The sequence below is a fragment of the Gadus morhua genome, chromosome 16 (assembly GCF_902167405.1).
Source record: "Gadus morhua chromosome 16, gadMor3.0, whole genome shotgun sequence".
Taxonomy (NCBI): domain Eukaryota; kingdom Metazoa; phylum Chordata; class Actinopteri; order Gadiformes; family Gadidae; genus Gadus; species Gadus morhua.
Genome location: NC_044063.1, coordinates 3,184,797 through 3,198,234, shown reverse-complemented (window position 1 = coordinate 3,198,234; position 13,438 = coordinate 3,184,797). Strand labels below are relative to the sequence as shown.

At 42.6% G+C, this 13,438-nt stretch overlaps 3 protein-coding genes across 4 annotated transcripts in view; all 3 read right to left on the bottom strand.

Annotated features, from left to right (window-relative positions):
* LOC115560669 (uncharacterized) overlaps positions 1-293 on the bottom strand; it is a 33,524-nt gene extending 33,231 nt beyond the window's left edge. The window contains exon 1 of the mRNA XM_030380129.1: positions 191-293. Coding sequence (XP_030235989.1) covers positions 191-197 — 7 coding nt within the window. The 5' untranslated portion in view covers positions 198-293. The remainder of the gene's footprint in view (positions 1-190) is intronic.
* Positions 1-13,438, bottom strand: part of LOC115560655 (uncharacterized) — a 553,265-nt gene that overhangs the window by 58,624 nt on the left and 481,203 nt on the right. The window lies entirely within an intron of this gene.
* The window catches only part of LOC115560657 (uncharacterized), a 360,390-nt gene that overhangs the window by 79,213 nt on the left and 267,739 nt on the right, over positions 1-13,438 (bottom strand). The gene's annotated exons all lie outside the window — the stretch shown is intronic.

The following is a 13,438-nucleotide window of genomic DNA, read 5'->3' as shown; positions in this document are numbered from 1 at the left end:
ATCGCGGAATAAAGGGGTTAGTGGTTGGTGGAAATCGGGACATTTTAGTGTCCCAAAAGGTTGTCGGGAGTCGGGACACGCAACTCAAAATCGGGACGTCTGGTCACCCTACGAGTAGACTAATAATAAGGTAGGCCTATATTAAGATGTTACAAAGTCCAAAGATGGTTTATTGACAAAAACGGCTTACCTTCCATAGTTTCTTGTGAACGTAGGCATACGTTGCAACATCGACCAATATGATTAATCTACTTTCGTTTTTAACAGACTTCCTTTATCTTGCAGGGTTCTAATTGGTTGGATTATCCTCTTTTCCATCACGTGTTTCTAACTGATGCAGACCAACAGGTTCAGGTTACACCAATAAAACCGCCTTAGGTCATCACACGCCGTAGCCTACCACACCCAGCCTCTCTGGGTAGAACTACCTGGCGGTTATGGAGCTCATTTCCATCCTGATAAACATTATGACAACACGTAGCAGCAGCGGTGATTTTAGACTCTTTTTAGTGCTGCTCAAGCACACTTACATTTTATTTCAGCAACCCTACAGAAATGAAGTTAAATGATACGATATTTTTCAGTATCATTTTAGAAAAAGGAGGAAGTGAACTTCATAGCGCAGTTTAAAGTGTTTGTTCTTACCATGAAGAAAATAACTGTTCTGACAGTTGGTAGGCTGGAAAGCCTGCAACACAGCGGAAGAAGAAGTGAAAACTAAAGTGGTTGATATCGCATCTGAGTTAGTCACGTAGCCTATGTTTACTGCACCTTGGGAGGTAAACCGAATTGATCTCGAAATACCTTTGGACTTTGTAACATTGTTACACCATTTATGAGGCTACTATATGACGGGATATTCACATCAGTTTTAGAAGTAGGCTATTGCGATCGATCAGTGTGGTCAGAGTTTAGGTATAGGGCCTACCGTATAGTGGTTGGTCTGTGCTATTGAACATTACTAAATTTGGACTGAGTTCAGATCCAGTGTACTTGTGTTCTGTAGACTCCTGGTGTGACTCCTGAAATTCATATTTATCTCCTCACTGTGATATCAGTGAGTTCAAGTTAAAACTCAACTTTATTTCGACTTGTCCAATTCCACAACACTGTACATGGGGTTTGTTGTATATAGGTGCATTTAAAATACAATGTATAATTAATATTATTGTGATACAAGTCTATTCTGGCTGCGTTCAGTAGTCCGTCTGTACCGAGTCGCGTTTCCTGCATATTGTTCTGCACAACAGAGATGGTCTACAGTAGGAAGGGAGGTACCCCTACCTGAGGTAGAAACGAGCACAGCAATGCTCTTAGAATTTCCACGAAGGTCTTCTACTATAGGCCTACTTGTAACAGATAATTGTATTCAAATATTTGTCTGCAAAAGTAGATAAATTGATGGATGTTGTGATTGATAGATTAAAAAAGTGAATTTATAGTCAGGCCGAATGGGAATTGATACACCACACAAACACTTGAAAAATAAACAGTTGATAAGTAACATGCCCTTAAGAATCGCTGTCTGCATTTAATTAATCCCAAAGTGTTCGGAAAATAGGCTCCACGTTGAGTAGGCCTATCATGTATCATGATACATGATACCTATATTAATGTAGGTTGTAAGTTTACATGAAAACCCTGAAAGCTGTGGTCATGTTGAGAGTCCAGTTGGGTTATTTTTGGAATTTTGTATATTAGTAGGAACCAAAGGAAGTCAGCTGTTCAATTTCAGTATTGTGGGTAAAAATATGCAAAAATGTACATAACATGACTATTAATTAGAAGCAAAATACAAATGTATTCATGTTAACAATCGTTTATTGGAGTATAACATTTCCTAAACACACACACTCAATATTCAGATACAGGAATATAGTGTAGTGCATGACAAAACCTGTTCTCGCTTTCTCTTTCTCTCTCTTTCTCACAAAAGCCACAGCATGCATGTTGCCCACGGTGCGCTGGTTTGAAGAGAAGGACGCTTCTGATTCAGATTGCTTCTGTACAAAACGTATCACTACTAACTGCAGAATTGTGTCTGGTTACAGATTTACCATTCCTCCATCTCACCCTCCCTTCTGCTTTGTCTTTTTGCCAGTTGCCAGTGCTGAGGTTGATGAAGGTGAGCAGCCTGCTGCCTGCCAGTGTATCATGAGGCCGACTGTTATTCAGGGGCGGTTCCTTAGAGGAGGCAACGAAGGCAACACCTCCTCGTGATTTAAAAAATAAAAATATATAAAAAGATTGATGAAAAGACCTATGAGTGTTCGGCTACAGGTCTGGTGTTTGAAGTGTCGGAGCAGGCACTGGTCCGCTACTCGGTCCTGTCCTGGTTCCAATTCTCTGAGTTCCTCCATGACTCCTGGAGACCTGCTGGATCGGTTTATGATGGGGATGTGGTCAGGATCCATCTGTGCTCAAGTTTATCCATTTCCCACACTCTCTGTCCCTTGCTGGTAAGAACACACGCTGACTGTGAAGAGGGGGGGATTCATAAGCCGAATACTCTAAGAATCTCTGTGTGCATGGCAGCTTTGGCAGTGTTTTGCTGACCAACCATTCTGGTAATTTCTTGGTTTCCATGGAGCTTTGAAGGACGTTCCATCTCAAGGCTCCCAGTCTAGTTTTCCCCTTGTTTTCAAATTGTACAAGATCCCTGCTTATTTTTAAAATGCAATCTGGATTACAAAATCATCTCTAGAACAACTTGTAATATGTTTATTGTTTTACTTTCACATGTGTTTCTCCAGACTTATGAGTTTATGTATATACTGGCTATTATAATTTCCCAACAGGCTTGAATAAATAATGTAACTTTTCCACAGAACCGGAGCATGAGCTGAGCTTCAATGTTCTGCATGTAAAGGAACGCCATGCCAACATTGAGTCGACGGTGGACTTCATGGCGAGCCCTTTTAAATGGAGCGTTTCCTCGCTTTCTCCTCCTGGGTCTCATCATTCCGAGCAGTCTGCAGGTGAAGCACCATGCGTTGGTGCTGACTTACAAGGAGCGGATCACATACCAAAAAAAGATATCAATCTTCCACGTGTTTTTGGCCGGGAACAACGTCTCTGTTAGGCCTTTCACACCAAAAAGAACCAAGAGCCAGTTCCGGGCTGGTGCTAGGGCCAGTTCAAAACTGGTTCCAGCCTTATCCCAGTTATGAACCAGTTGGTTTCACATTGGCCAAAGCCAGCCATGGAGCCGGCGAGAGCAACGTCATGACGTCACTGCAAACGTCTGCATACGTCTCCGCTTTCAAAGATAGCCTTTGTCCGGGTTGCTCCCTCTAACTTGTTCTGGACCTCGGAAGAAGACCAGAATCCAAGGAGAAAGGTTGTCTCCTCAACGGTCCACTGCGTTTTCGTCTTCACGCCCATTGTTTACTTCAGTGATTTTAAAAAGGCCGGTCTTCGTTGGTCTTCCTGTTTATGAAGGTAAGGATAACCCCGCCCCCTGCCCCTGGCGTAAAGGCAGTTCTCGTTCTAGCCCAGCTCAATCCTGGGGCTGGAGTTGAACCGGTTTTTAGAGGCCGGAGGCAGTTCTCTGGCGATGTGAAACCAAAACCCTGGCTCTAGCTCCGAACTAGCCCGGAACGGGCTCCAATTTTGCGGCGGTGTGAAAGGCCTATGAGATCCAGGTGATGAAGCAAAGCGGATGAGAGTCCCTGTGTGTTGATAAACAGGATAAACGGACAGACTACACTAAACTAGGCTATGCTAAAATGACTTAAGCTGTGCTTGACCAAGCTGGGATAAACTTGGCCAAACCATGCTATAGGCTAAACTGGGAGGGACTAAAATAGGCTGGACTAGGCTGCCCTAGAAAGCGCTAAGTGAGACTGGGCTAGGCTAGACTGCACTGGCTAGGCTAGGTAACTCAGTGTAAAATTCTCTCTTGAGGGTGCATCTGTCTTTCTGTTTCTGTGATCTGCAATCTTGAAAATAACCCACATCTCACATATTAATACCTTCCTCTTACTTTTTCTCTAACGCCACCATTTTTTCCTGCACATCTTCTTCCTGTGTGTGCAGGCTATTGAGGAACAGGTGCTCTCTCCTCATAACATATTGATCAAGATGTACAAATCGGCCGCCTGTAGGCTGGGAGAGAAGTTCCACTGCCTCACAAGCGAGCCAAAGGCAAATTGAACCCCTGGTATGTATTGTGAACCTATTTATTCTCATTTACATGTGCTTACATGTGAAAAAGTTTTCATTTAACATTCAGAAAGATATTTTACAAATATCTAACTTTGTGTGTGTGTGTGTGTGTGTGTGTGCACAAAAATTAGAATTTGTTTCGTCAAAGGGATTTTTTGAAGTACGCTTCGGTGAGCGTCCTCCTTTCGAATTGTTTCTGAAGGACTCGGACTGTGATGAGCCTTTGTGGTCTGCTACAATCAGAGAAGGTAACCAATGGACACAACTGGAATTGTTTTTGTGGCATGCATCGTAAGACTCTGATGCTCTTTTCTGTGACAAATTCTAGAGGATTGGAAATTCAAGAAGAAACCAAGTGTATAACCAAGACGTAGGTTATTAACTTTCAAGAAGACCCAAGTGGCAAACACCAGACCGGGAGATACACTTTTCTTTGTGATGCTGTGTTCTTTGGATCATTGTTGGTGTTCCAATCGGATAGTAGGATTATTAGGCACGTTTATTCAGCCATTACTTGCCCCTTCTCTTCAGGAGAGCAGAGCCAAGGACAAAAGATCAGGGGTCTCATTTATAACCGTTGCGTACGCACAAAACGGGGCTGAAAGTTGCGTACGTGACTTTTCACGCCAAGGTTGTGATCTATAAAAAACCAACTTGACGGGAAAATGTGCGCAGCCCTAAGCAAACTCTGACCCATGCGTACGCATGGTTTGGAGGACAAGGAGAATTGGCGACACAGACGGTGTGGTGGTGAACTGAAGTCAGACCGAAGAATTACAGAGTGAGAAGAACGATTATGTTTTATCATCGCCCTTCATCAATTTAATTTCAACCCGTATCATGCGTTAAATCCTAATCAGAATAATTTAAATCCACTGCGTTATTTCTCAGTTATAACTCCAGAAATATCTCCTTAGAATAGAAATAAAAAGAAATTCTCTATATTTAATCCCGTCACTCCATACTGTCCACTGACGGCGCGACTGCATGGAATAAAGCATCTGTCCAACATGTGTCAATAACATAATATTTTTATGTGACACTGTAAACACATGATCAAATGTCAATTAAATCCCAAGTGTGAAAAACCAAGCCACACTCATCACAATCGTTGTCCGTTACTCTTGATGCTTTTCATGACAAATCAGGCATTAAAAAGGGGTTATGTTCAAGAACATTTTACGTGGGTAATTACAAACTGATTATCCAAGGCGTTCTCGTCAGTCTTATTACCGTAACCCTATAAATACAGAGGTGAGCGCCGTGGTAATGCTGCACCATATGGCACTTCTGGCGGACCATGCAGGATTCGGAGGGAGAGGGTATTTAGGGACCATAACGATTTATTGGTAGGCTACATAAAAATATGTAACTCTATGTCAGACCACTTCTTTTTTAATTCTGGGACTGTGCGCTCCGTGCTACTGACAGAGTTCACTGCTGCAGCAACATGTGGCCACCCACTCTGCTTTTTGTTGTTGGCGATTCCAATCCCGTGACCGCCGAGCAAAACTACCTTTCGGGCCTCCATCTCACCCACAAGTGTCTCCACTTCAACCTCCGTGAAATTTCGCTTTTTTGATTTTCTCAGTACTTCTGCCATTGTTTCCAACAAGACATAATACCGGCATCTGAGTCTGTTTTATATGCAGATCGCATTCATGAGGTCATTTGCATTGACCATTTATGGTTAAAAAGGGGCGTGTAGAGGGCGGAACGTGAAGCTGATTCAGCTGCGCACAATTATAGTCAGTATGTGATTTATAAAGCAAAGATTGCGTACAGGTGTGCGTACGCAGTGTTTTATAAATCCGAATATTTTTTGGCGCACGCAAAACTTGGCTTCTGGGCGTACGCACATTTTTAGTAACGATCCCACGCACAGTTTTATAAATGAGACCCCAGGTCAGTCAGTCAGGTGAGTCATGGAAGATGTTTAAACTATTAAACGTTATGTTGGATCGAGCCAAAACATTAATCTTAATAAAAGCTACTGTTGTTGACCAGTAATCAATGTATTGTTAAAGGGATACTTCACCGGTGGAGATATGAAGGTTATATGAACTAAATAATTCTATGTATTATAAATGTGCAAAAAAAATGAAATGAAATGGGTTCATCCTAGCCTGAGAAAAGGCAAAAAGTGTCTCTCTGGCTCAAAAGTAAGAAATCCTTCAACTACCACAGTGCATTACGCTGGCTTCACTCTCGCCTGTTTCCGTTTGTAGGAGGAAGGACCCATGGTCCTAGCGCAAGTGGTAGCGCGAGCGAACTTTGAGTTAACATATCCCCGTGATGATACGTTCTAGTTTAGACTTCTGCCCCCATTTTTTCAAACGCATAATTTGTATATTACTGTACAGCATAAAACATTTGCTAATTACAGTAGCTCAGCATATCAAGTATTTGTACTCAACCTTTTCTCCCCAGCTGAAATAAGTGTTTATCTTATACAGTAGGCATACTTTAGTATAACAGCACTTGGGTAAGTAAACAAATCACAACAACCAACACGAATTTTAAGTTTTGCTGATTTTGTGTGTGACAAAGTGGGGGTGAAAAACGGTTTTATATTTACCCCAATAAAGAAGTTTAATTAATCATCTATCGTGATTGCACGCCATCATTAGGTATTCAGAGTATCTGTTGATATGTAAGGTTATTTCATATTGCCTTTTTATTCCAGGGGAACTTCAAAGGATCTATTCTGAATGTGTGCAGAGAGTTTCAATCCCAGTTATCAGAGGTCTCCTGGATGACCTTTGGTGGCAGAAAGTGTTCCGTACTGAGGAGAAGGACACTGTGATGGAGAACCACAAGATCAGAGCGGACCGAGCACGGTGTCTGATTGACATGGTGATCAGACAGAGGGACCTTGAATTATGCATCCCCTTGGGCCTGATCTCTTCTCCCTAAGTAATTTTAGTAATTTTAAAGAAACTCACTGCCAACTTTGTTTTGACAAGACAAGCTGAAAAAGTAATTGCTGCTGTCCTGTTCAGAACAGGTCCTCCTTCCTGGGCTACTACATGTGTACTAAGCTGTTCCCCTCAGGTACCTCCTATATCCAAGTATAGATAGGAATTTTGTTACATTTTATTAAAATAATTTTAGTATGGTTGTTATCATGGAGTTTAATAAATAAAGTTGATTATGCCAAAGAAAGAAAAGATTTTTGCTTATCTGGACATTTGTAACAATCCACTGAATTTTATTAGGGTTGGATTTTTATTTATTTATTATTTTATAATTTTTTATATGTTATCATGGATATGACTAAAATCCAACTTGCGGGGTTTCACAATAACATTAGCCTGACCAGGGCCCTGTTTCCCAACAACGATGGATCCACGCTCGTACGATCATTCTCAGGATGGATCTTGCGATTCATCGTCAATTTCTTTGGAGCGTTTCCCCGAAACTCCTCTTAACATGAACGCGCGTTCACTGCACTCACAACTTTTGTAGGATTGTAACTGTCTACGGACACGGTGCTGAAATGGGCTCCATAGGAGGGGGAGACGCAGGAATGTCACAGGAAAATGGGGTTAAAAAGCGTTAAAAAAATCACACCATCAAGGCCAACAGCAGTGTAGCATACGAAAAGAATAGACTGCTTATATGAATGCTAAAGATATTAAAACACAATTGATTAGGCCTAGGGCGACCTATGCATCAGTCCTAATCCTGAATGCAGTTTGCATACATTTTTTCACGGCATTTCCCCCCCGGAATAATTCCATATTAACAAAAATCAAAAATAGCTTGTGTGACAACTACATGTTTCTTAATGTTCTGATTTCTGAAACGTGCTTGCACAGCAAAGAAAGCCGACTTTATCTGATTCCGCATAAGGTCTCATTGATTGGCGCACACTCTAGAATAATTGTAGAAATTAAAAATGCAACGTTCCATAATTCAAACGCAGAGGCTAGGCATTGACACACGGCTACTGCTGACCCGATTAGGAGAGCTTGGTCTAGATCCTGCCCATATTGTTGGGCAGGATGAAGTAGGCTATGGGTCTTTTTACACTGCCAAGCCGGTTCAGTCGCAGCTTGGCACGCCCGGGTGATTTCACCTTCTTATCTCAAGTTTCCTGTGTAAAACCAAGGGGGTCAAATCCCCCGTTCTTCACGGCGCGGGCTTTCTTGGTTTACTGGATTAGGCGGGGCTGCGCACGGAGTCTCTGACCTCTTTAGAATAATTTGTATTATTGTATTATTTGTAATTTTTTTATGAATGAAGACACCCGCATGCAATAATGAGTTCACGTCTGAGCAGAGCCGGACAGTAACGGAGTACATTTACTTGAGTACAGTACTAAAGTACAATTTTGAGGTATCTGTACTTTACTCGAGTATCATTTTTGGGGAATACTCATGACTTAACTCAAGTAAATTTGAGAGTGTATACTATTGTGCTATTGCCTTGTGGGCAAGTGTGAAATGTTAAATAAAGCAACATGGTAAAAAGATGAAAATGACTTGATTTTACTTTCAATTCCTTTTACATTCTCCAAGGTATTAACATTTTTCATAACTCCATGTAGGACGTTTCTATTCATAAATGTAAGCACTGTGGCAGTAGTAATGCAATATTTCGAAAATGTACTCTTGTACTCATGATACTCAAGTTCTTTTAAGAACAAGTACTTCAGTACTTTTACTTAAGTAGACATCTGACTGTAGTACTTTAACTTCTACCTGAGTAAAATTTAGCAAGGGGTATCTGTACTTTTACTCAAGTAAGGAAGCTGTGTACTCTGTCCGCCTCTACGTCTGAGTTTAGACTACAAACGTTATTAACTATGGTCAGGGATGTTCGTTACTGTCTAGACACGGTCCAATAAATAGTGAACTTCATCACAGCCTCACCGAAGCGCCTACAGTGCTTAATGCAAACAATCGCAACAAAAAACGCATGCAGAAATTCTCAGACACCCGCTGGTCTCAGTATGATGCATGTCTAGTAGCCTATGTCTTCTGTCATTGATCAATATGAGGACATTTTAACCACAATGGTTGAATTAAAATCAGAGGGAGACAGCAAGTGCAGTACGAAAGTGACCTCCCACACAAGACCAATGGAATCATTTGATTTTATTATATGCCGTGACGTGGCGATTGATCGGTACATTTCGGCTGCGCATGTATTTTTGGAATTTTAAATTGCTGCAATAAATGATGTTGTTGTTGACGTTTAACATGTCTCCATCATTGCGAAATTGCGCCAGTTGGGCATTCCGTGGGATTTGATGTTTGTTTTTTCCTGCTCGTGGCGCCCCCCATATGATTTGGCGCCCCCCACAAATATGCCGCCCCGGGCGGCTGCCTGGTTCGCCCGTGCCTAAAACCGCCACTGAAAGGCATCCAATACACAGAATGTCCGCTGGTGACGCCACTGAGGCTATACTAGGCTAACGATGCTCTTAGCATCCTACGAGTAGGTACTCCTTGAGCCCTCGGTAGCTACGAGCGTTTTCACGACATTCGTTACCAACGATGCTTTCGGGAAACGGTGTGAGAACTGTGGGATGCTCGTACGACGCACTCCACGATCCACTTAGGCTAACGATGCTTTTGGGGAAACTGGGCCCAGGAATGTTCAGGCCTCTGTTCGGGGCAAAATAAAATGGTCAAACCAATGCTTTCTTGCTTCATTTGTTTGACATATTTATATGCACATGCAAACACAATTAATATCAGTAAACTTTAGTAAAAATGGAATCACTGTGGGAGTGTGTGCGGATCATGGCCATAGCCTCACCTGGCGGAGACTGATTGGACCCTGGTGCTGGGTGAGGCTGCGCTCCTGTTGCATATTGTATAATCAAGGTGCGCAGGTTAAACCAGCCATTAGACACACGTACTCCGGAGAACTACTGCATGGTAGGGGAGCCCTCTTGTCATGTTAATAATCATAATTTTGCAATAAACCAGCACCACCACCCTGCGTCCATCGTCTGGAGGAGCCAAGAAGTAGTCTCCTAGGTGGAGTGTAGTATTGACGTTTGGTACGATTACATTAATATAACTCCACCATTCTATAAGACAATGTGGACCACAGGTCCATGAACTGGCACAGAGAGGTTTAACAGCAGGAAACCTAGAATTAAAAAGGTGCATGTAACGACCCAACAAGGGAACAAATGAAGTTAACATATATATGGTAGCCTATATGGGGAGAGACAGGGATTGAGGGGCAAGTGGGAAGATGTAAGAAGGGAAGGTGAGGGGAATGAAGCGATCTCAGATGGGAGTGGCAGGATCTTTGAAGGGGAAGAGTCAGAGGACATCTGGGACAGGTGGAGAACAGCAACTAAAGGAGGGAGACACTTCCTTAAGAGATCACACAAACTATTGAACTAAATCACTGCCATGCGTCTATTTGAAATTGCTTGATTCATTAATGAAAAAATATTTTTAATAACATTTTTAATGTCCCAATAAAGGCAGGACCTCCTATATCAGAGATCAAATAGCACACTTCCCAGTGGGACCAAGAGGTCGCTGCAGAAACTTCTTTAAAAGATCACTATGACTATCAACTATGGAAGCAAATCACTGCCAGACGTCTAGTGCTACGCATGGTCAAAATCATTATCAGGGTTGAAATTAGCAATAACTTTGAGGTAGGCCGACCCAGCATTTCTTCACGTTTTTAACTATGTGGCTTTATTAAAACATATTTTCAACCTCACTTTGCACTACAGAACTCACCGCATTTCCTGCAGGAAATCCGTTTTCCAGTTTGCCTTAATAAAAGCTTCATAAAGTGGTTATCTATCCATCTATCCATCTATCCATCCATCCATCCATCAATCATGTTGGTATATGCTCCTGCACTACACTACCCACAATCTAGCTAATTTTAAGGTGTAACACGAGGTCTATGATTGGTGGAGCTCGCTGTTACCATGGAAACGTTAACCCGCGCCCGCGAAAGTGAATGCATCGATTAATGTCGATTACCGCTGTACTCGATCACGGAGCGACGCTGACGTCGCTTTCGGATATGACACGGTTTATTAGAGATGAGGACAGAGTGTCTAAATGGGGGAAAACAAGTACATGTCCGACCGTGTACTGTTGTGTTTGTGAGGACCAGCTTGAAAGAGAAGACATACAGGGTTGAGGTGAGTTAGGGAGCTGGCTTGAGTTGTACTAATCATCTCATTATCATGCTGCAGTGAATACTATATAATATATTATATATTATATAAATTAAAATACAAGCACTAGGTCTAGCTACAAATGTAATGCTGATGACAAGACTTATGGAAAGTTTGAGAACTGTTACTAAGTTTAGTTAGCTGTAGATAAAAGTATCTATTAGTGAAAAGGATGAAATGGTTTAAGAGAAGATAGCTAAGGTGAGCTAATTTAGGTGTTTAAAAAGTGAGTAAAGAATAATAAAAGTGTAAATAATGCAAAAACTATAATAGTATACTATTAGTATACCATAAAATAGTATACTATAAAAACCTGGTGCTGACCCAACTGACCTTAACCATTACCGGCCCATCTCCAATCTCCCTTTCATCTCCAAAACACTTGAAAGGGTGGTTGCCGCACAACTACAGTCCCACCTCGACACAAACAATCTCCACGAACCGTTCCAATCTGGCTTCCGTCCAAAACACAGCACTGAAACAGCCCTAGTCAAAATCACCAACGACTTCCTCCTTGCAGCCGACTTTGGATTGATCACCATTCTCATCCTCGATCTCAGCGCAGCATTCGACACCATCTCCCACCCTCTGCTCCTGGACCGCCTGGCTGGCATTGGGATCACTGGTGCTGCACTCTCCTGGTTTACATCCTACCGCACCGGCCGTCAACAATTTGTTCAACTAAGCAACCACAAGTCTGGGTGTTCAGGTGTCTCACTGGGTGTCCCCCAGGGGTCAGTCTTGGGTCCACTCCTGTTCACCACTTACCTCCTCCCGCTGGGCACACTCCTCAGTCACCATGGGGTCCATTTTCACTGCTACGCTGACGACACACGGGTCTACATCTCCACCAAACCCACCGCTGCCATCCCCCCCACCTCCCTCATCACGTGCCTGGAAGAGATCCGGAGCTGGTTGAGCAGGAACTTCCTGAAACTCAATGGAAACAAGACCGAGGCCCTGCTCATCGGATCCAAATCCACCCTCACTAAATCACAACACACCCCAGCTCCACTCATAATCATCGATGGATTCCCAGTACCCTTCTCCTCCAAAGTCAAGAGCCTCGGCGTCATCCTGGACAACACCCTCTCATTCGAACCCCATATTCACAACATCACCCGGACTGCATTCTTCCACCTCCGCAACATCGCCAGACTCCGCCCATCACTGACCCAATCCAGCACTGAAATCCTAGTTCACTCATTTGTCACATCACGCTTAGACTACTGCAAGCCCTCCTCACCGGACTCCCCACCACTCATCAACAAACTACAGATCATTCAGAACTCAGCCGCCCGGATCATCACCCGCACCAAATCATCTGACCACATCACCCCTGTCCTCATCCAACTTCACTGGCTCCCAGTACACTTCCACATCCAATACAAAACCCTACTCCTCACCTACAAAGCTCTCCACAACCTAGCCCCCAGTTACCACTGCGACCTCCTCCAAGAATACACTCCCTCCCGCTCAACCTCTGCTGGACTACTATGTATCCCTACATCACGACTCACTACAATGGGTGCCCGGTCATTTAGCTGTTCAGCACCCAGGCTCTGGAACTCCCTCCCCCCACACATAAAACAGTCAGACACCATTACAACCTTCAAGTCACAACTCAAAACTCACCTGTTCAAACTCGCACACGTCTAACGTGATTGTTTGTTTGTTTTGTCTTTTTTTTTATTATGTTTATTTTTTCCACAATTTCTTGTTTTTCTTAAACAATTTATGATGACTATATGCTCTGTAAGGTGACCTTGGGTGTCTTGAAAGGCGCCTCTAAATTAAATGTATTATTATTATTATTATTATTATAGAACTGCTTTAAAAACGGTCAATAAATCTGAACTCTATCTATTGGGTTTGCCAGCTGGAGCAAAATACTCAGATTTAGATGTTCACTGCGCAATAATATCAACCATTACCATTGGTGGTGGTTAGGTCCCCCCTTCACTGTAAAGCGTCTTTGAGTGTCTAGAAAAGCGCTATATGAATTCAATCCATTATTATTATTATTACTATGATGATGGTATAACAAACAATAAGATAAATAATTGGGAAGATCAATATGCCCCTTCCTTATAGTCA